Source organism: Scyliorhinus torazame, chromosome 5 (assembly GCF_047496885.1).
Source record: "Scyliorhinus torazame isolate Kashiwa2021f chromosome 5, sScyTor2.1, whole genome shotgun sequence".
Lineage (NCBI taxonomy): Eukaryota > Metazoa > Chordata > Chondrichthyes > Carcharhiniformes > Scyliorhinidae > Scyliorhinus > Scyliorhinus torazame.
Window position 1 is genome coordinate 87,267,282 of NC_092711.1, and position 22,737 is coordinate 87,290,018.

At 47.1% G+C, this 22,737-nt stretch overlaps 1 protein-coding gene across 4 annotated transcripts; it reads left to right on the top strand.

The window, feature by feature from the left end:
• The first annotated feature begins 546 nt into the window (after positions 1 to 546).
• On the top strand, positions 547 to 21,734 carry LOC140418802 (uncharacterized). 4 transcript variants are annotated; one of them, XM_072502412.1, is made up of 3 exons: positions 547 to 619; positions 14,869 to 14,988; positions 20,066 to 21,734. In XM_072502412.1, exon 3 carries the CDS (start codon positions 20,299 to 20,301, stop codon positions 21,220 to 21,222), a length of 924 nt encoding a protein of 307 aa, XP_072358513.1. In that variant the 5' UTR covers positions 547 to 619; positions 14,869 to 14,988; positions 20,066 to 20,298; the 3' UTR covers positions 21,223 to 21,734. The 4 variants fall into 4 exon arrangements, with proteins under 4 accessions (XP_072358513.1, XP_072358511.1, XP_072358510.1 ...); XM_072502410.1 differs by having other exon boundaries at positions 14,869 to 14,981; XM_072502409.1 differs by lacking the exon at positions 20,066 to 21,734 and adding an exon at positions 16,718 to 17,675 and having other exon boundaries at positions 553 to 619; positions 14,869 to 14,981.
• The last annotated feature ends 1,003 nt before the right edge of the window (positions 21,735 to 22,737 follow it).

Here is a 22,737-nt window from a genome sequence, read left to right on the forward strand (position 1 = left end):
ACTCACCTCTTTGACCAAGTTTTTGGTCACCTTTTGTGTCTGGGTGTCTCACTTGGTTTTAAAATGTTCCTGTGAAGTTGACTGGGATGATTTATGATGTTAAAGGTGTTATATAAATAGAAGTTGTTGTTGTTGACTGTAACCCTGACCTCCTGTTTTACATCCCATTGGTTTCACAACAAACTCTATCTCTGATGTTTTGCCCCCTGCGGGTTTGCAGCCTCTATAAAGACGGCGGCCGTTAACTCAGGCCTGTCACCGGGAGCAGGCCGCAGCTGTCCCCCCGCTCGATGCAAACCCGGGCCCGGAAACTTCTTATTGGGGTTTGGAGTCTCCACCGGGTTTCAGTAAAACCTCCTGGCCGAGTCCAGCATCGGCACTGCGCATGCTCCAGCTCACGATGCCCTGGGAGTGATTGACGGCATTTCTGGTCCAATAGGAAGAGAGGGACGTGACTGGAGAACTAAGCGGAGCGGCTGGTTCTCCAACGAATCGGAGTGAAAGAGGGGCGGGGCTGAGCCCCGGTGTCACCCACGTGAGTTGGAGCATGCGCAGTGCCGATGACAGTTCAGTATTCAGGCGGTCGGGTGGAAATCCTTCGCCGGTCAGATCCCGCTCGGTGAGTCATGAGGGACGGATAGAGTCCGTGGATGGGTCGGGAGGCTTCATAAACGTTCCGTGTAGGCACAAAGCCCCCAAAATGAAGTTCGGATACGGCAGTTGAAGCGACGAAAGCTGCCCGGGCTTTTCCCCGGGACAGGCCCGGGTGGACGAAGTACGCGGCCGCGCGCATGCGGAGTGAGTGAGAGCGCCGGCTTTGCTCCGCCTCCCATTCACCCTGATTGGCTGGAGGACCAGCCGCTCTCGGTCAGTCCTCCAGCACCGCCCTCTTGCAACACCAGGTTAAAGTCCAACAGGTTTGTTTCAAACACTAGCTTTCGGAGCGCTGCTCCTTCCTCAGGTGAATGAAGGGGTATGTTCTAGAAAGATATATATAAACCAAGTCAAACATGCAAGACAAGGCTTTGAATGCGTGCATTTGCAGGTAACTAAGTCTTTTCAGATCCAGAGACAGCAGTATATTCTAGTTTGCAGACTAATAGAACAAATGTACATTTCTCTCAAACCTCGCACTGACACTGGGCCCTCTGAAGTCTTTGAAAGCCAATGGAGTACTTTTGAAACATATTTACTGTTGTATTGTAAGAAGCTATAAGTACGCATGTGTAATCACATTTAGCTCTAAAATTGTTATTTCCATAGTGTATTCACTGTCATTAGTAACAAGGTCAAGGAAGCTCTTTTATACCTCATGTGTGCCTCCTGCAGCCATTTCACCTTCTGTACCTTTTCGATATTAACTATGTATTGATTTCATAGCAAAGAACAATAATTACATTTATGATTATTCTTTAATGAACATTGATTATCATTAGTGAATTGGTGTATTAGGTAATTATGTTGTAAAGACTAGATCTTTATTTTATAAAATAATACTTTCAACCAAAATGTTTCCAGAAACTGCAGAGCTATGAGAATTTCTTTGAAGAAATAAATTGCTTTATAATTTTTTGAGAAGTTACTAGACATATTCTGCCAAGAATATGTGGGCTGGGCAGTGGTGTAATGGTATTGTTACTGGGCTAGTAATCCAGAGACCGAAGTTAGTGATCTGGGATCGAATCTGGCAATGAATTGAAATTGAATAAAAGTGTCAAATTATAAGTCTAATGACGACATTGTGGATTGTTGTAAAAACCTGTCTGGTTCACGAATGTCCTTCAGGAAATTTGCTCTCCTTACGTGGCCTGGCCCACACATGACTCCAGATCCACAGCAATGTTGTGGTTGATTTGTAAGTGCTTTGCAGTTCAAGGGCAATTGGAATGAGCAGTAAATGCTGACCCAGCCACTGACCCTCACCTCCCATGAATAAATACTTTTTAAGAAGACTCCGTGAGGTACAGTAAAAAGTGTTTTTTTAAATATAAATTTAGAGTACCCGATTATTATGGGGCAATTTAACATGGCCAATCTGCCTAACCTGCACAATTTTAGGTTGTGGGGGTGAAACTCAGTCAGACACTGGGAGAATGTGCAAACTCCACATGGACAGTGACCCAGGGCCAGGATTCCAACCCGGGTCCTCCGTGCTGTAGTCAAAGCTTTGAGAAAGAGTCATCGGACTCGAAAAGTGAGCTCTTTTCTCTCCCTACAGATGCTGCCAGACCTGCTGAGATTTTCCAGCATTTTCTCTTTCGATTCAGGATAGATATTCACAACATGTAGTGCTCATTTCGATAGAATGTTCCTTCCTTTCGCATCCCAAAACCTGTATATCTCCATCTCACACACCCTCCATTCTCTCTGCTGTGCCTAATGTACACCGTCCCAATTCTTCTGACTGACAATTCATGAACAGATCTATGTTCACTAATTCATGTGCATGGCAAAGAGACCTGAAAAGGATCATGTAGACTGCTAGCCATGTACACATATATATTACTGGATTAAAAATGTGTGTAATATACACTGCATCACTCAGTGAGGCGATGGCATATTGGTAATATCACATGACTAGTAATCCAGACCCTAAGTAATTCTCTGGGAACTGGGGTTTGAATCCCACTATGGCAGATGGTGACATTTCAATTAAATAAAAATCTGGAATTAGAAGTCTAATGGTGACCATGAAAACATTGTCAATTGTTGTAAAAATCCATCTGGTTCACTAATGTCCTTGAGAGAAGGAAATCTCGCCTCCTTACCCGGTCTGGCCTACATGTGACTTACATAGAAAATAGAAGCAGGAGTAGGCCATTCGAGCCTGCTCCGCCATTCATTATGATCATGGCTGATAATCAAGTTCAATATCCTGATTTCCCCCCCCCATCTCCTAGAATCCTGTGCAGAAGGCGGCCATTCAGCCCATCGAGTCTGCACCGACCCTCTGAATGATTACCCTGCCCTTGTCCCCGTTAACCCACTGCACACTGAAGGGCAATTTACCATGGACAGTCCACTTAACCTGCACACCTTTGGACTGTAGAAGGAAACCGGAGCACCCGGCGGAAACCCACGCAGACATGGGGAGAAGGTGTAAATTCCACACCGACAGCCACCCAAGGTCGAAATTGAACCCGTGTCCCTGGCAGTGAGACAGCAGTGCTAACCACTGTGCTACACTAACAGTCGACTCCAGTGGGATTTGATCCCACAACCTTTGACTTCCTTACTTGCCATTAAGTAGAAGTCCAACACATTATCCTTTGCACCACAGAGCCGTACATATCCTTTAATCCCTTTAGCCCCAAGAGCTATATCAAACTCCTTCTTCAAATTGCACAATGTTTTGTCCTCAATGACTTTCTGTGGTAATGAATTCCACAGGCTCATCACTCTCTGGGTGAAAAAATCTCTCCTCACCTCAGTCTTAAAAGTTTTACCCCTTATCCTCAAACTATGACCCCCTAGTTCTGGACTCCCCCACCATTGGGAGCATTCTTTATGAATCTACTCTGTCCACTCCTGTTCGAATGTTATACGTTTCTATGAGACCCTCCCATTAAAAAAGAAGATAGAGAAGCAGAATTATGCCATTCAGCCCATCGAGTCTGCTCTGCTATTCGACCATGGCTGATTTGTTTCTCATCCCCATTCTCCTGCCTTCTCCCCATAACATCTGAGCCCCTTATTAATCAAGAACCTAGATATCTCTGTCTTAAAAAGACTTATTGGCAGTTCCGGTGGTGGCTATGAAGGAGTAGGTCGCACATTTGGTGGCTCCCGCTCGGGCCGGACCTTTGGACCTTTCCCCCCCCATTTTCTATCGGACTTGATTCGATAAATTGATGGTAGAGGCAATTATGGAGTGGATTCCTACATCGGTGCTTGGAGAGGCGGACTAGAAGTGCTCGCAAAGGAAGAAATAGAGAAGGCTTGGACCGAAGCTGCAGCGGGAGAAAGTATGTCGGATGGCCGGAGTCTTGGCTTGGCAACCCAGCGGTCGACGGAGCAGCTGATGCAGTTTATTCAGGGGGGCTTCGCCAAGCAGAAACAGGATTGCTTGGACCTGGTTAAAGAATCGATTGCGCGGCTGGAACTTGGATTGGATGCCCAAGATCGGGCGATCCAGAAAGTAGAGAATGCACTGGCTGAGCAGGAGGAACATCAAACTGCGGTGGGGATGCTGAGAGACCAGCAGAAAAGACTGCTGGAGAAGGTGGAGGACCTAGAGAATAGGTCCCGCCGGCAGAACTTGAGAATCGTCGGTCTCCCGGAGGGGTCCGAAGGAGCGGACTCTGGGGCATACATAGTGGGCATGTTCGAGAAGTTGCTGGGAGATGGAATGTTCTCCTGACCCTTGGAGGTGGACAGGGCTCACAGAGCGCTCGCGAGGAAGCCGTGAGTGGGGAACCCCTCGAGGGAAATGGTGGTGAGATTCCACAGGTACTTGGACAAGGAGCGTATTTAACGGTTGGCCAGGCAGACACGAGTTGTAAATGGGAGAACAGTTTCCTGCGGATCTATCAGGATCTGAGTGCGGATGCAGCCAGGCAAAAGCAGGGTTCAATCAGATAAAGTCGACCCTTTTTAAGAAAAAGGTGCAGTTTGGACTGCTATGTCCAGCCCGTCTCTAGGTCACGTATGAGGAGCAACATTTTAATTTTGGGTAGCCTGAGGAAACGATGGACTTCGCTAGAAGGAAAGGACTGGTGGCAGACTGAGGACTTTGAACTTTGCTGCAACGCCCACATTAAAAAGGTTTCTTGTTTGTTTTGGTCGTTATTTATAATGCCTTCCGTATTGATTTGGGGCCTGTTGCAGATCTGGGTGAGTTAAAGTTTACATTTGCACTGATGGGGGATGGAGGTGTGTTTGTTAGATGTTGGATCTTCTGTTTGATACATAAATTCATAGATTTTTCATAGAATTTACAGTGCAGAAGGAGGCCATTCGGCCCATCGAGTCTGCACCGGCTCTTGGAAGAGCACCCTACCCAACGTCAACACCCCCACCCTATCCCCATAACCCAGAACCCCACCCAACACTAAGGGCAATTTTGGACATTAAGGGCAATTTAGCGTGGCCAATCCACCTAACCTGCACATCTTTAGACTGTGGGAGGAAACCGGAGCACCCGGAGGAAACCCACGCACACGGGGAGGATGTGCAAACTCCGCACAGACAGTGACCCAAGCCGGAATTGAACCTGGGACCCTGGAGCTGTGAAGCAATTGTGCTATCCACAATGCTACCATGCTGCCCAGCTGTTTTTCGTGGTTTTTTCAGGCAATTGTGTTGGGATTGCTTTTATTTTGAATATGTGAGTCCGGGAGAGGGGTGGAGGAGACAATAGGTGGGAGAATGTCTAGCGCCATGGGCGGAGGTCATCAAGCTAGGTGGGCGGACTAGCTCACGGAAGCGCAGTGTAGGGTGAGCAGATGTTCTGCTTGTTGAAGGGGTTGGTTTACGTAGTGCTGTTACTGGTGGGGAGAAAGGTTCTGCTGACCGGGAGGGGGGGGGGGGACGTTTGCTGTGGATCAGAAAGGAGGTCAGGGACAGGGGCTGCCTGGGGGCGGGCTGGCGGATGCATGGGGCGTGGGCTGGAGACTGGCCCAAGAAAGGTGATGGCTGATCAGCTGGGGGGGTGGGGGTGGCAGTGGCAGTGGCAGTGCGATGAGCCCTCTAGGCTACTCACATGGAATGTGAGAGGGCTAAATGGGCCGGTTAAGAGGGCATGCATGTTCGCGCATTTGAGGGGACTGAAGGCGGACGTTGTAATGTTACAGGAGACGCACCTTAGAGTAACTGATTAGATTAAGGAAGGGATGGGTCGGACAGGTTTTTCGCTCTGGGCTGGACTCGAAGACTAGAGGAGTCGGGATCCTGATTAATAAGTGAGTGGTATTTGAGGTGGGAAGAATAGTTGCGGATGTGGGATGCCGGTACATTATGGTCAGTGGGAAGCTGGAGGGGTTGCCGGTGGTACTAGTAAATGTGTACGTGCTACATTGGGATGATGTGGAGTTTATAAAGAGGATGCTAGGGGAAGATCCCGGACCTCGACTTGCATAATTTGGTCATGGGAGGGGACTTCAACACAGTTATTGACCGGTCAAGCTCATGGACAGGCAGGGTGCCAGCAATTGCAAAGGAGCTTAAGGGGTTTATGGGACAGATGGGTGGGTGGACCCATGGAGATTTGGGCAACCGAGAGTAAAGGAATTCTCCTTCTACTCACACATGCATAAAGTGTATTCCTGGATTGATTTTTTAAATTTTGAACAGGGCTCTACTGACGGGGGTAGTGGACACTGGGTATTCGGCAATCACAATCTCAGATCATGCCCTGCAATGGGTTGACCTACAGGTCAGCAAGGAGAGTAGCCAGCGCCTGCGCTGGAGGCTGGACGTGGGACTTTTAGCTAATGAGGTGTACGGCTGGCTGAGAAAATATATTCAGAATTACCTGGAAGTCAACGACACGGTGAAGTTTCAGCGGCGGTGGTCTGGGAGGCATTGAAGGCTGTGATTAGATGGGAGCTGATCTCGATACGGGCCCATTGGGAGAACGCAGACAGAGCTGAGACGGATTGGCTGATGAGATATTGCAGATCGACAGGAGGAATGCGGAGGCCCCAGAGTCAGCGCTTCTAAGGGAACGATGGAGGCTACAGGCGGAGTTTGGCTTGTTATCTACAGGGAGGGCGGTAGAGCAGCTGAGGAAGGCGAGGGAGGCAAGCTATAAGCATGGGGAGAAGGCCGGCAGAATGCTTGCGCAGCAGCTTAGAAAGAAGGAGGCAGCCAGGGAGATTGGGAAAGTAAAGGATGGAGACGGGAACCTGGTTGGAGACTCGGGTGGGGTCAATAAGGCGTTCAAGGAGTTTTATAGTAGGCTGTATGAGTCGGACACCCCAGCTGGGCCGGAGGGGATGAGGCACTTTTTCGGGGGGCTGTATTTCCCGAAGGTGGACGGGGGGTTAGTAGAAGGGCTGGAGGCCCCGATCGGGTTGGAAGAGATAGCAGAGGGTCTGAAGGTCATGCAGTCGGGTGAAGCTCCGGGGACGGATGGGTACCCAGTGGAGTTTTATAAAAAGTTCTCTGCGATATTGGGGCCACTGCTGATGAGGACATTCAGTGAGGCAAAGGAGCGTGGGGTGCTTCCCCCAACGATGTCACAGGCCGCTATCTCATTGATCCTGAATCAGGACAAGGACCCGGAGCTATGTGGGTCCTACAGGCCGATATCCTTATTAAATATGGATGCCAATCTGCTGCATTGAAGACTCGAGTTCCGGACATGATTGGGGAGGATCAGACGCGATTTGTTGAGGGTAGGCAGTTGGCGGCCAACGTAAGAAGGTTGTTAAATGTGATTATGATGCCCCCAGCAGGTAGGGATGTGGAGGTAGTGGTCGCAATGGACGCAGAGAAGGGTTTTGATCGGGTGGAATGGGAAGATCTGTGGGAGGTACTGGGGTGGCTTGGATTTGGGCGGGGCTTTATTGACTGGGTCAGGCTGTTGTATCAGGCTTCTGTTGCGAGTGTACGGACGAACAGGTCAACATCAAACTATTTCCAGCTGCATCGGGGACGAGACAGGGATGCCCCCTCTCCTCACTGCTGTTCGGGATAGCCATAGAGCTGCTGGCAATTGTGCTGAGAGCCTCAAGGGGCTGGTCCGGGAGGGGAGTGGAATACAGAGTCTCACTTTATGCAGACGACCTGCTCCTGTATGTTTCAGACCCACTAGAGGCAATGGAAGAAATTATGAGGATTCTGGGGGAATTTGGCCGGTTTTCGGGGTAAATACTAAATATGGGGAAAAGTGAGATGTTTGTGGTCCAGGCAAGGGGGCAGGAGAGGCGATTGGGGAAGCTGCCATTTAGGGTGGTAGGGGGGAGCTTTCAATATCTCTGCATCCAGGTGGCACGGGAATGGGAATGGCTACACAAGTTAAATTTGGCGAATAGTAGACCAAATGAAGGACGATTTTCAAAGGTGGGGCACGTTTCCGTTGTCACTAGCTGGGAGGGTGCAGACAGTGAAAATGCCGGTCCTCCCTAAACTACTGTTTGTGTTTCAGTGTTTCCCCATCTTTATTCCACGGTCCTTCTTTAAGCGGGTCAATAAGGTGATCACTGGCTTTGTATGGGCGGGTAAGACCCCGCGATTAAGAAAGGGGATGCTTGAGCGGAGCCGGGGGGAGGGCGGGCTGGTGCTGCCGAACTTTAATAATTATTATTGGGCAAAGATAGGCATGATCAGGAAGTGGGTGGTGGCGGGAGGGTCAGTATGGGAGCGGATGGAGACGGCATCATGCAGGGGCACCAGTTTGGGGGCGTTGGTAACTGCGCCTCTGCGTTCCCGCCGGCATGGTACTCCACCAGCCCTGTGGTGGTGGTGGCCCTGAAGGTCTGGGGGCAATGGAGGAGGCATGTGGGAGCGGAGGAAGCATCGGTATGCTCACCAACCTTTGTGTCGTCTGTAATCTTACTAATCAGACCAGTTACATTTTCCTCCAAATCATTTATATATACTACAAACAGCAAAGGTCCCAGAACTGATCCCTGCGGAACACCACTAGTCACAGCCCTCCAATTAGAAAAGCTTTCTTCCATTGCTACTCTCTATGTCTCTGCCTTCTATGACCGAGACAGTTCTGTATCCACCTTGCCAGCTCAACCCTGATCCCGTGTGACTTCACCATTTGTACTAGTCTACCATGAGGGACCTTGTCAAAGGCCTTACTGAAGTCCATACAGACAACATCCACTGCCCTACCTGCATCAATCATCTTTGTGACCTCTTCGAAAAACTCTTATCAAGTTAGTGAGACACGACCTCCCCTTCACAAAACCATGCTGTCTCTCACTAATACGTCCATTTGCTTCCAAATGGGAGTAGATCCTGTCTCATAAGAACGTAAGAACTCGGAGCAGGAGTAGGCCATCTGGCCCCTCGAGCCTGCTCCACCATTCAATGAGATCATGGCTGATCTTTTGTGGACTCAGCTCCACTTTCCGGCCCGAACACCATAACCCTTAATCCCTTTATTCTTCAGAAAACTATCTACCATTATCTTAAAAACATTTAATGAAGGAGCCTCTACTGCTTCACTGGGCAAGGAATTCCATAGATTTACAATCCTTTGGGTGAAGAAGTTCCTCCTAAACTCAGTCCTAAATCTACTTCCCCTTATTTTGAGGCTATGCCCCCTAGTTCTGCTTTCACCCGACAGTGGAAACAACCTGCCTGCATCTATCCTATCTATTCCCTTCATAATCTTATATGTTTCTATAAGATCCCCCCTCATCCTTCTAAATTCCAACGAGTACAGTACCAGTCTACTCAACCTCTCCTCGTAATCCAACCCTTTCAGCTCTGGGATTAACCTAGTGAATCTCCTCTGCACACCCTCCAGTGCCAGTACGTCCTTTCTCAAGTAAGGAGATCAAAACTGAACACAATACTCCAGGTGTGGCCTCACTAACACCTCATACAATTGCAGCATAACCTCCCTAGTCTTAAACTCCATCACTCTAGCAATGAAGGACAAAATTCCATTTGCCTTCTTAATCACCTGTTGCACCTGTAAACCAACTTTTTGCGACTCATGCGCTAGCACACCCAGGTCTCTCTGCACAGCAGCATGTTTTAATATTTTATCATTTAAATAATAATCCCTTTTGCAGTTATTCCTACCAAAATGGATAACCTCACATTTGTCAACATTGTACTCCATCTGCCAGACCCTAGCCCATTCACTTAGCCTATCCAAATCCCTCTGCAGACTTCCAGTATCCTCTGCACTTTTTGCTTTACCACTTATCTTAGTGTCGTCTGCAAACTTGGACACATTGCCCTTGGTCCCCAACTCCAAATCATCCATGTCAATTGTGAACAGTTGTGGGCCCAACACTGATCCCTGAGGGACACCACTAGCTACTGATTGCCAACCAGAGAAACACCCATTAATCCCCACTCTTTTCTTTCTTTTAATTAACCAATCCTCTATCCATGCTACTACTTTCCCCTTAATGCCATGTATCTTTATCTTATGCAGTAACCTTTTGTGTGGCACCTTGTCAAAGGCTTTCTGGAAATCCAGATATACCACATCCATTGGCTCCCCGTTATCTACCGCACTGTTAATGTCCTCAAAAAATTCCACTAAATTAGTTAGGCACGACCTGCCCTTTATGAACCCATGCTGCGGCTGCCCAATGGGACAATTTCCATCCAGGTGCCTCGCTATTTCTTCCTTGATGATAGATTCCAGCATCTTCCCTACTACCGAAGTTAAGCTCACTGGCCTATAATTACCCGCTTTCTGCCTACCTCCATTTTTAAACAGTGGTGTCACGTTTGCTAATTTCCAATCCACCGGGACCACCCCAGTATAGTGAATTTTGGTAAATTATCACTAGTGCATTTGCAATTTCCCTAGCCATCTCTTTTAGCACTCTGGGATGCATTCCATCAGGTCCAGGAGACTTGGCTACCTTTAGCCCCATTAGCTTGCCCATCACGACCTCCTTGGTGAAAACAATCCTCTCAAGGTCCACACCTGTCATAGCCTCATTTCCATCAATCACTGGCATGTTATTTGTGTCTTCCACTGTGAAGACCGACCCAAAAAACCTGTTCAGTTCCTCAGCCATTTCCTTATCTCCCATTATTAAATCTCCCTTCTCATCCTCTAAAGGACCAATATTTACCTTAGCCACTCTTTTTTGTTTTATATATTTGTAGAAACTTTTACCATCTGTTTTTATATTCTGAGCAAGTTTACTCTCATTATCTATCTTACTTTTTTTTATAGCTTTTTTAGTAGCTTTCTGTTGCCCCCTAAAGATTTCCCAGTCCTCTAGTCTCCCACTGATCTTTGCTTCTTCGTATGTTTTTTCCTTCAATTTGATACTCTCCCTTATTTCCTTAGATATCCACGGTCGATTTTCCCTCTATTTACCGTCCTTCCTTTTTGTTGGTATAAACCTTTGCTGAGCACTGTGAAAAATCACTTGGAAGGTTCTCCACTGGTCCTCAACTATTTCACCATAAAGTCTTTGCTCCCAGTCTACCTTAGCTAGTTCTTCTCTCATCCCATTGTAATCTCCTTTGTTTAAGCACAAAACACTAGTGCTTAATTTTACCTTCTTGAAGAACTCTCTCCAGTAATTTCCCTAACACTGACGTAAGGCTCACCGGCTTGTAGTTCCGTGGATTATCCTTGCTACCCTTCTTAAACAGAGGAACAACATTGGCTATTCTCCAGTCCTCCGGGACATCACCTGAAGACTGTGAGGATCCAAAGATTTCGGTCAAGGCCTCAGCAATTTCCTCTCTAGCCTCCTTCAGTATTCTGGGGTAGATCCCATCAGGCCCTGGGGACTTATCTACCTTAATATTTTTCAAGGCACCCAACACCTCGTCTTTTTGGATCTCAATGTGACCCAGGCTATCTACACACCCTTCTCCAGGCTCAACATCCACCAATTCCTTCTCTTTGGTGAATACTGATGCAAAGTATTCATTTAGTACCTCGCCCGTTTCCTCTGGCTCCACACATAGATTCCCTTGCCTATCCTTCAGTGGGCCAACCCTTTCCCTGGCTACCCTCTTGCCTTTTATGTACGTGTAAAAAGCCTTGGGATTTTCCTTAACCCTATTTGCCAATTACTTTTCGTGGCCTGTTCTAGCCCTCCTGACTCCTTTCTTAAGTTCCTTCCTACTTTCCTTATATTCCACACAATCTTCGTCTGTTCCCCGCCTTTTAGCCCTGACAAATGCCTCCTTTTTCTTTTTGACGAGGCCTACAATATCTCTCGTTATCCAAGGTTCCTGAAAATTGCCCTATTTATCCTTCTTCCTCACAGGAACATGCCGATCCTGAATTTCTTTCAACTGACAGCCTCCCACATGTCAGATGTTGATTTACCCTCAAACATCCGCCTCCAATCTAGGTTCTTCAGTTCCCGCCTAATATTGTTATAATTAGCCTTCCCCCAATTTAGCACATTCACCCTAGGACCACTCTTATCCTTGTCCACCAACACATTAAAACTTACTGAATTGTGGTCACTGTTCCCGAAATGCTCCCCTACTGAAACTTCTACCACCTGGCCAGGCTCATTCCCCAATACCAGGTCCAGTACAGCCCCTTCCCTGGTTGGACTGTCTACATATTGTTTTAAGAAGCCGTCCTGGATGCTCCTTACAAACTCTGCCCCGTCTAAGCCCCTGGCACTAAGTGAGTCCCAGTCAATATTGGGGAAGTTGAAGTCTCCCATCACAACAACCCTGTTGTTTTTACTCTTTTCCAAAATCTATCTACCTATCTGCTCCTCTATCTTCCGCTGGCTGTTGGGAGGCCTGTAGTAAACCCCCAACATTGTGACTGCACCCTTCTTATTCCTTATCTCTACCCATATAGCCTCAATGCCCTCTGAGGTGTCCTCCCGTAGTACAGCTGTGATATTCTCCCTAACCAGTAGCGCAACTCCGCCACCCCTTTTACATCCCCCTCTATCCCGCCTGAAACATCTAAATCCTGGAACATTTAGCTGCCAATCCTGCCCTTCCCTCAACCAGGTCTCTGTAATGGCAACAACATCATAGTTCCAAGTACTAATCCAAGCTCTAAGTTCATCTGCCTTACCCGTAATATGTCTTGCATTAAAACATATGCACTTCAGGCCACCATACCTGCTGTGTTCAGCAATTTCTCCCTGTCTGCTCTGCCTCAGAGCCATACTGGCCCTATTCCCTAGTTCTCCCTCAATTCTCTCACCTTCTGACCTATTGCTCCCGTGCCCACCCCCCCTGCCATACTAGTTTAAACCCTCCCGTGTGACACTAGCAAACCTCGCGGCCAGGATATTTATGTCTCTCCGGTTTAGATGCAACCCTTCCTTTGTATATAGGTCACACCTGCCCCGGAAGAGCTCCCAGTGGTTCAGATAATGGAAACCCTCCCTCCTACACCAACTGTTTAGCCACGTGTTTAGCTGCTCTATCTTCCTATTTCTAGCCTCACTGGCACGTGGCACAGGCAGTAATCCCGAGATTACAACCCTCGAGGTCCTGTCTTTTAACTTTCTGCCTAGCTCCCTGAACTCCTGCTGCAGGACCTCATGCCCCTTCCTGCCTATGTCGTTAGTACCAATATGTACAACGACAAGTGGAAGATGCTTACACTGGGTGAGAATAAATATGAGTTAGTCATTAATTAATCTAATGTGCAGTTCAGGAGCAGTTCAGAAGGCGATCACTCACACACTTCATGTGTGCAAAGGAATTTCCTCAGTTTTCCCACTGGTTAACACTACAACTTTAAATGCCCAAACCATTGATCCAATTTCAGCACATTGTTATTGGCAAGGGGTAGTTTAGCTGTTCTGTTCAGGAAGACAAAAATCACTGTTCACCTGAACCTGCTCAGACCCCAACACGTTAACATCTCACTGTCCGTGTTTGGTCTGTTGTCAATCGCACCCAGGACAGACTGTGGTGGATGGGCCTGTACTCCTTAGTTGCTGTATTTATTTATTTAATACATTTGTTCCCTTGGCCCAACGGCATCAATTGTAATCGGTTGGCAAAGCATAATTTGAATCAACAATATCGATTTCAATGGCACAATTATTACCCATCATGCGTTGCGGCTGAGATTGTGCTCTATCCACTTCACACATGCGCAGAGTCCGGCTGTGGCTGGAGCATGTGCCGTTCGGGCTGTGACCGGCGCATGCGCAGTTCAGGTTGTTGCTGACGGTGCGAGAAGCGGGAAAGAAACAATCGAGCGACTTTCAGGATTGGAGCCGGTGGGTGGCTGGGGAGCAATAGAAGCTGTGGAGTGAGCCGGGAGGCTTCATAAATACCCCGTGGAGGCTTCAACTCCCAAGGAAAATGTTAACGGTCCCGTCTTAAACAGCATCAAACAGAGTGAGAGCTGAGCGGTGCCAGGCCCGGGTTACCAGCCGCCATCTTTACAGAGGACAAGGAGCCGCAGGGCGCATGCACTGCGAGCCTGGACCGGATGCCAACTCTCCCGGATTGACTGACTGGAGTTTCCAGCATTTTATTTTATTCGGAGTCACTGGCTGGGCCAACATTTATTGCCCGTCCCTAATTTCCCTTGAACTGAGTGGCTTGCTCGGCCATCTCGGAGGGCATTTAAAGAGTCAACCACATTGCTGTGGTTTGGAATCGTGTCGGCCAGACCAGGTAAGGATGGCAGATTTTCTTATCTATTCATTCACGGGATGTGGGTGTCGCTGGCTGGGCCGGCATTCACTGCCCATCACTAATCACCTTGAACTGAGTGTATCTCAGAGTGCATTTTAAGGGTCAACCAGCTGACTGTGGATCTGGAGTCACGTGTAGGCCAGACCAGGTAAGGATAGAAGATTTCCTTCACAGAAGGATATGAGTGAACCAGATGGGTCTTTGCAACAATCTACAATGGTTTCAGGGTCTTCGGTAGACTTTAAATGAATTCAAATTTAACCTTCTGTCTTGGTGAGATTCGTGTCTGGGAAATCATTAGGACAGTAAAGAAGATTTTTATGTAATTTTCTTTGAAAATTTCTGTTCAGTGGATATAAAAATATTGAAAATGGGATAAAGGTTGTTTGGCTGACAGTCAAACACTGTCCTGAAAGGTAATGAGTCCTTTTGCTTCCCAATTGGCAGAGGAAGGCAGTGTGTCACAAGGATGGATGTGTTGACCAATTAATGGCTGGTGGATGGGGGCACGTCATGTGATAAAACCTCCAAGAATACATTTAATCAAAGTTGATGAGGAGAGAATGTTGTGAATTTCTATCCTAAACTGACAGTGAGGTTTCTGTAAATTTACAGGATACTGGAAGTGGAGGTTGAACAGACGGGAAACGCAAACCAAACATCACATCGCGATCTGACAGAGTCACTCAATTCATCAGAACCTGAATATCAACATCTGGGTGTGGAAGGTAAAAGGTTTGTCTGTTCTGTCTGTGAGGGAAGATTTCAGGTCTCAGTGTGACTGGAGAAGCCCCGAGATTCACAAACCCTGGTTCGACCAAACCTGGAGAACTGTGTTCAGTTCTGGGCAACAAACCTGAGGAAGGATAGAATGGCCTCGGAGGGAGTGTAGCACAGATTTACTTGAGTGATATCTGAACCCCCCGGTTTTAAATTTCAAAACTAGATTACACGAAGGAATCCAAGACATGATGGCACAGAGAATGGCATTCGGCCCATTGAGTCCATGCTATCTCTCTGGAGCAATCCACTCAGTGCCATTCTCCTGCTCCCTGTATCCTCGCAGGTTTATTTCCTTCAGATGTCTATCCAATTTCCTTTTAAAATCAAATCACTCATTGTTTCTATTTTCAAACTCCCTCATAGGCAGCAAGTTTCAGATCATTGCTGCTCGCTGTGTAAAAACATACATCTCATATCACCTCATATCTCCTGTACCTTTTACATACAAACGAGGAACAGGCCACTCGGCCCCGCGAGCCTGCTCAGCATTCAATAAGATTGCGGCTGATCTCATTCTAACCTCAACTCCACATTCCTGCCGACCCCTGATAACCTTTCACCCCCTTGCTCATCAAGAATCTATCCAGCTCTGCCTTAAAAATATTCAAGGACTCTGCTTCCACTGCCTTTTAAGGACGTGAGTTCCAAAGTCTTACTACCCTCAAGAGAATAAAAAATTCTCATCTCCATCTGAAATGGGCGACTCCTTATTTTGCAACAATGACCCCCTTGTTCCAGATTCTCCCACAAGAGGAAACATCCTCTCCACATCCACCCTGTCAAGACCCCATAGGATCTTATATCATTCAATCCAGGTTTTACCAAAAACTTTAAATCTGTGTCCCAACTGCTTGTACGATCAGTGAATGGAAACAGAGTTTCTTTGTCCACCCGATGGAAATCTGGCGTAATCTTGTGTCCCTGAATCAAATCTCGCCTCAACCTCCTTTGCTGGAACCATTCTGGTAAATCTCCTCTGCACCTTCTCCAAGAACCTTCACATTCTTCCTGAAGAGTGGTGACCAGAGCTTTATAAAGATTCAGAGAATAGAATCAGAACCATAGAATTCCTACAGTGCAGAAGGGGGCCATTCGGCCCATCAAGTCTGCACCGATTCTCTGAAAGGGCACCCTGCCTAGGCCCACACCCCTACCCTGTCCCTGTAACCCTATAGCCCCACCTAACCTGTGCATCCCTGGACACTAAGGGGCAATTTATCAAGGCCAATCCACCTAACTTTCCCTTCTTTGGACTGTTGGAGGAAACCTGAGCACCGGGTGGAACCCGCGCAGACACGGGGAGAAAGTGCAAACTCCACACAGACAGTCACCAAGGCCGGAATTGAACCCGGGTCCCTGGAGCTGTGAGGCAGCAGTGCTAATCACTGTGCCACCAGAAGCATAGTTTCAGTATTAATATTACTCTTGATGAAGCTCAGATCGAATTTGCTTTGCCAACTACTCTCTTAATATGTCTTGTAGATATACAAAATCTCTCTTCACCTCTTTCTCTCTCCTCCCAAAGACGTCAATTGGGTTTTATAACAATCCAGCCGTTTTCATGGTCACTTTTTCCCAGTGCCGGTCCCACGAATGACCAGATTCATTCAGCTCAATTTCACAACCTGCCTTTGTGTTTTTGTGGGTTCTCTCTCATTCCCTATTTTCTGTTTTGAATCAGTTTCACAGGGTGTTCGAAGGGGAGGCTTCAAACTCTGGAAACTCAAATCAAGCATCACATTAGGATCTGACAGAGTCCTCAATTTATCATATCCTGAATATCAGTGGATTTTGAACATGGAAGGAAAAAACATCGTTCACAGTGGAGAGAAACCGTACATGATTTGTTTGTGTGGACGAGGATTCGCTCTATCAGACCTCACAAGCCACAAATGCAGTCACACCGAGGAGAAACAGTGGAAATGTGCCAATTGTGGGCAAGGATTCACTTCCCCATCCCAGCTGGAAACCCATCGACACAGTCACACTGGGGAGAGACCATTCACCTGCTCAGAGTGTGGGAAGGGATTTTCTTTTTCAGCCCACCTGCTAAGTCACCAACGAATTCACACTGATGAAAGACCGTTTCAATGTCCAGACTGCGGGAAGTGCTATAAAAGTTCTGGGGAACTGATGGTCCATCAACGTGTTCACACTGACGAGAGACCGTTCAGGTGCTCTCACTGCGGGAATGGGTTCATGCGATCATCTCACCTCACTGTACATCAGCGCATTCATACTGGGGAGAAGCCATTCGCCTGCTCCTGGTGTGGGAAGGGATTCACTCAGTCATTCAACCTGCAGAAGCACCAGCGAATTCACTCTGGGGAGAGGCCGTTCACCTGCTCCAAGTGTGGGAAGGGATTCACGGAGTCATCCGCCCTGCAGAAGCACCAGCGAGTTCACACTGGGGAAAGGCCGTTCACCTGCTCCAAGTGTGGGAAGGGATTCGGCACTTCATCCCACCTCCTGAGACACCAACGTGGCCACAAATAACTGCAGTGATTATATTTTGCTGTTACTCACTTTCAGGACTGAACCATGTTCATTTGGGTCTCTTTCTGCTGATAACAAACTCCAGCCCATTTACAGGGGCTAATATTCGGGCTAAAAGTCAAATAAATTACATTTGTGTTAAATGTGCAGTGTTGAAACTTTTTAATATCTCTGATACAAGTTAGTTCCTTTTGAAGTTCTCTCGCTCTCCCGTCTCTTCCATCCTCACCTCCAACAAGAAGTGTGAGAAGCTTGTGGAGCTTCTTTGTAACTGAGATTGAGTAAATCCGATCAGCTGCCTCTGCTGCTTCCCTCCCTTTCACGAGCCCACCGGACCAAACTGTCTCTTAGTTTCATCCTTTCCCGACCCCTGAACCCACATCTTTCTCGAGTTTCTCTCCGATCTCCCCTCATGCCCTCTCAGAGCTCATCTTGTCCATGAGACCCAGCTCCTGCTCCATCGACCCTATTCCCACTGAGCTACCGATCAGCCAACTACCCTGTGCCCACGGATATTGTCAACATTTCTCTCTCTTCAGGTACTGTCCCTCTGTCCTTCAAATCTGCCATCATCACTTCCTCCTCAATAAAACAAACCCTTGACCCTGCCCTCCTTGCAAATTACTGCCCCATCTTCAACCTCCCTTTCCTCTCCAAACTCTTTGAACATGTTGTCTCCTTCAAAATCCTTACCCACCTTTCCCAGAACTCCCATGTTTGAATCCCTTCAATCAGGTCTCTGCCGTGTCACAGTAGGGAAAAATACAAGAGACAAACAGGATCTTACCCGGAGAGAAAGACAGACAATTCGGGAACTTCGATCCAACATGGATATGTTCATAAGACCAGAAGACAAAGGTAGCAGCACAGTCATTATAGAGAGACAACAATACCTGCTGGAGACAGACAGACAACTAAACAACACGAATCACAACACCAAGCTACCTAGACCCATATACCCGCGACAGGAAGGAGAATTGGAGACGGACTGGAAGAACTCAAAGACTCCGGACACATTAACCTAAAACAACAGGGAGAACCAAGGGAGTTGTACCTGCTCCCTAAAATACCCAAACATCCAAACACATGAACAGTAGCAGGGAAATACTACCAGACAGACCCACCAGGTCAGACTGACAGAAAAATCCTGCAGAATCATAAAATTTACAGTGCAGAAGGAAGCCATTCGGCCCATCGAGCCTGCACCCGCCCTCGGAAAGAGCACCCTACTTAAGCTCATGCGTCCACCCTATCCCCGTAACCCAGTAATTCCACCTAACCTTTTTTGGACACTAAGTGGCAATTTAGCATAGCCAGTCCACCTAACCTGCACATCTTTGGACGGTGGAGAAAACTGGAGCACCCAGAGGGAACCCACGCACACGGGGAGAATGTGCAAACTCCACACAGTTACCCTGGAATTGAACCCAGGTTGCTGGAGCTATGAGAAAGCAGTGCTAACCACTGGGCACCATGCTACATCTGTAGTGAGAGAAACAGAGTCTTATAACACCAGATTAAAGTCCAACATGTTTGTTTCAAACACTAGCTTTCGGAGCACTGCTCCTTCCTCCAGTGAATGAAGAGCCAGGACAGTTGGTAGGATTTCGCAGGCCAGATGGTGGGGGATGAATGTAATGCAACATGAATCCCAGGTCCTGGTTCAGTCCTAGCTTGAGACAATTCACACCTCTTTAACCTGGGGTTACCCCTATCTCTGGATCTGGAAAGACTTAATTACCTGCAAATGCTCGCATTCTAAGCATTGTCTTGCATCTATGAATTTGTCTATATATATATGTTTCTGGAACATACCTCTTCATTCACCTGAGGAAGGAGCAGTGCTCCGAAAGCTAGTGTTTGAAACAAACATGTTGGACTTTAACCTGGTGTTGTAAGACTTCTTCCTGTGCTCACCCCAGTCCAACACCGGCATCGCCACATCATGGAGAGAAACAGAGTTAACATTTGTTATTCCTTGTAACAGTTCGGTGGAAGGGTCAATGGAGTCTTAAAGAAGTCCAGAAAAGTGGGAAGAAATTGTTTTACTCAGAGGTTTAACACAGGAAGAAGTTTCAGTCTTTGTGAAGCTCAGTCTTCAATCACACAAAGCCACAGTCTGATTGGTTGGAGGACCAGAGTCCATCCGGTCCTCCAGATTTTCCTATTGGTGAACACCTCAGGCAGAAAATGAGGTTGTGGAATCCGCGCCCACATGGCCAATGGGAAGAGCTCAAACTGATGCAGAGTCTCAACCAATGAGGGACATCTGGGTTCAGCCCCGCCCCTCATTCACTCTGATTGAACCCAGGCAGAGGAGAGGGAGGGAGAAAACTGGGAGCGGAGGAAAGAAATGGTGCAGATGGTGAGATGGGTTTGGATTTCAGCTCAGGGAGGAGGGAGAGTGTGTGGGATGGGGATTTACAGCTTTGGGGGAATGGAGAGGAAAAAATGGTACATTGAAACTAGAATTATCTATTCTGCATTTATATGCTCCACTGACAGTGATGACGTTTGTAAATTCCTTTTACAGGATATTAGAAAGGGGGATTTACAGATGTGTGACTGAAACCAAACATCATCTGACAGTCACTCAATTCATCAGGACCTGAAAATCCTCAGACTTTGAATGTTGAAGGAGAAACGATTGTCTCTTCTGCAGCCTGAAGAAACATCACGACATTCACAGTGAGGAGAAACTGTACACATGTTCTAAGTGTGGAGAAGACTTCAACTGATCAGCCAACTTGGAGAGACACAAGGACCATGGAGAAATCATGGAAATGTGAGGACTGTGGGAAGGGATTCAGTTACCCTTCCCTGCTGGAAAACCATCGGCGCAGTCACACTGGGGAGAGGCCATTCACCTGCTCTGTGTGTGGGGAGGGATTCATTCAGTCATCTGGCCTTTGGTCTCACCAGCGGATTCACACTGAGGAAAAGCTATTCATCTGCACCTCCTGTGGAAAGAGGTTCAGGCATTCTTCAGCACTCACTATACATCAACGCACTCACACTGGGGAGAAGCCGTTCGCCTGCTCCGACTGTGGGAAGGGATTCACTCAGTCATTCCACCTGCTGTCACACCAGCGTGTTCACAGAGGTGAGCGGCCGTTTGCCTGCTCTGTGTGTGGGAAGGGATTCACCGGATCATCCCACTTGCTGTCACACCAGCGAGTTCACATTAAGGAGAAACCATTCAGCTGCACTTCTTGTGGAAAGAGTTTCAGACAGGCATCCTCCCTCATTGTACACCAGCGGCTCCATACTGGGGAGAGACCGTTTACTTGCTTTGTGTGTGGGAAGGGATTCACAGTTTTACCCACCCTTCTGAGACACCAGCGAATTCACACTGAAGAGAAACCATTCGGCTGCACCTCCTGTGGAAAGAGTTTCAGGCAGTCATCCAACCTCACTGCTCACCAACACACTCACACTGCGGAGAGACCATTCACATGCTCTGTGTGTGGGAAGGGATTCAATCGGTCGTCCAACCTCACTGCTCACCAGCGCACTCACACTGGGGAGAAACCGTTTACCTGCTCAGTGTGTGGGAAGGGATTCGCAAAGTCTTTCAACTTGCTGACACACCAACGCACTCACACTAAGAAACCATTCAACTGCTGTGTGTGTGGGAAGGGATTCACTCAGTCACGATGCCTCCAGAGACATCAGCAAGTTCATAAATGACTGCAGGGGTTGGATTCTGCTGTTGTTTAGTATTGACAGTCTGACAATATTTTCTGCTGATGTTAATCCCTATAACTTGAAACTTAATACGCTGAAAATTACATTTAATTTGGGGGCTACAGTGTCTATTTTTAAAAGCACCATCTGTGATCTTTCCCCTTAATCCAGGAACTCTCAGCAGAAACCTGTTTAGAATAAATTTATGAACTTTTGCTTCAATTCTGAATCAACCTTTGGTATAAAATCTACAATTCAGCGTCTGAAAGATCCGACTGCAGGGCTCAAAATATATTTTTTTCAATGGCTCTTCTTGAGATTTTCTCGAGAGATGCTCTCTGATTTTCAGGAGTAAATTTTTGGTTTCCAGGGTCTCCTTTTCCACTCTCACTAACTCCTTTATTAAGTGATATAGTCACGTAATCACATTACCGCCTGTATTTGTGTTGAGTATTTCAGGGGTTTACTTCTTTAGGTAGATAAAATAGCACAAGTACCAAAGACTGTGTACATATTAACTCTTTTAAATTGGAATCTATAAATAAGATGTTTTTGTTAATTTATTTAAAAAGGAAACCCCCTTACCCCATTTCCAAAATGAGAATTTGAACTATTTGACACAACGTAACTGAATAGGTGCCGAGTGTTTATTGGATCAGATGGTGGAGCAGGAAAAAACTCACCCAATTCTGATCTTCATTGTGTGGATTTACATTGAAAACCCATCGATAACCTCACTACACCCACTGAGATCAGCTCAGACCGAGGGTTCTGTATGTTGTCTGTGAGTGTTCAACTGCAAATAACAGCAGTGAAGAATGAAACCTGGATGAATGCATCTCAACTTCGAATTTGACAGATGTGATTGGTGAGTAAGTTCACAATACCTGGTTACTCAAACCCCTGGGCTGTGCACCCCAGCTCCTGGGATATATAAAAATAATGAAATCTTGCTCAGTAGAACGGGGAAAGCTCTACGTGTTTGCGTCTCCTTCTGAAGCTCCCACTGCTGTGAAACCCTCTCGTTCTGTCCCAGGGAGACACGGCTCCTCCACACAGCACTGACTCAGGCAGCACGTCAGCCAGCTTCCTTCCTCAAAATGGACGACAAAGCTGTTCCTCCAGTCACAGATTCTGTCTCTGCAGAAGCAACAACATTGGGAGAGACAGAAACTGTGATTGGAGGAGCTTGTTCCTCACAGATTCTGTCGTTCCCACAAACAGGGGCAAATATTCTTCCAGTGGATGCTCCCATGGTAGCCTTTTGAGGGTGAATTTGTGCTTCATACCTGGTTCTGAAATACTATCACTCTGGGTTTAAGGCTTCCTGGAGTCATACTCGGATCTCTATCTTGTCACCTGACTCAAATTCATGTCATCACCTGAATCCCAGATTTAAATATGATTGTCCAATACAGAAAACATTTATAATTTAACCCCTGTAAATCTGATTCCACACCCCCTCCACAAAAGCTATAAGATACTATGTTTGGGACCAGTTGTTCCTTTGTAGTTTGT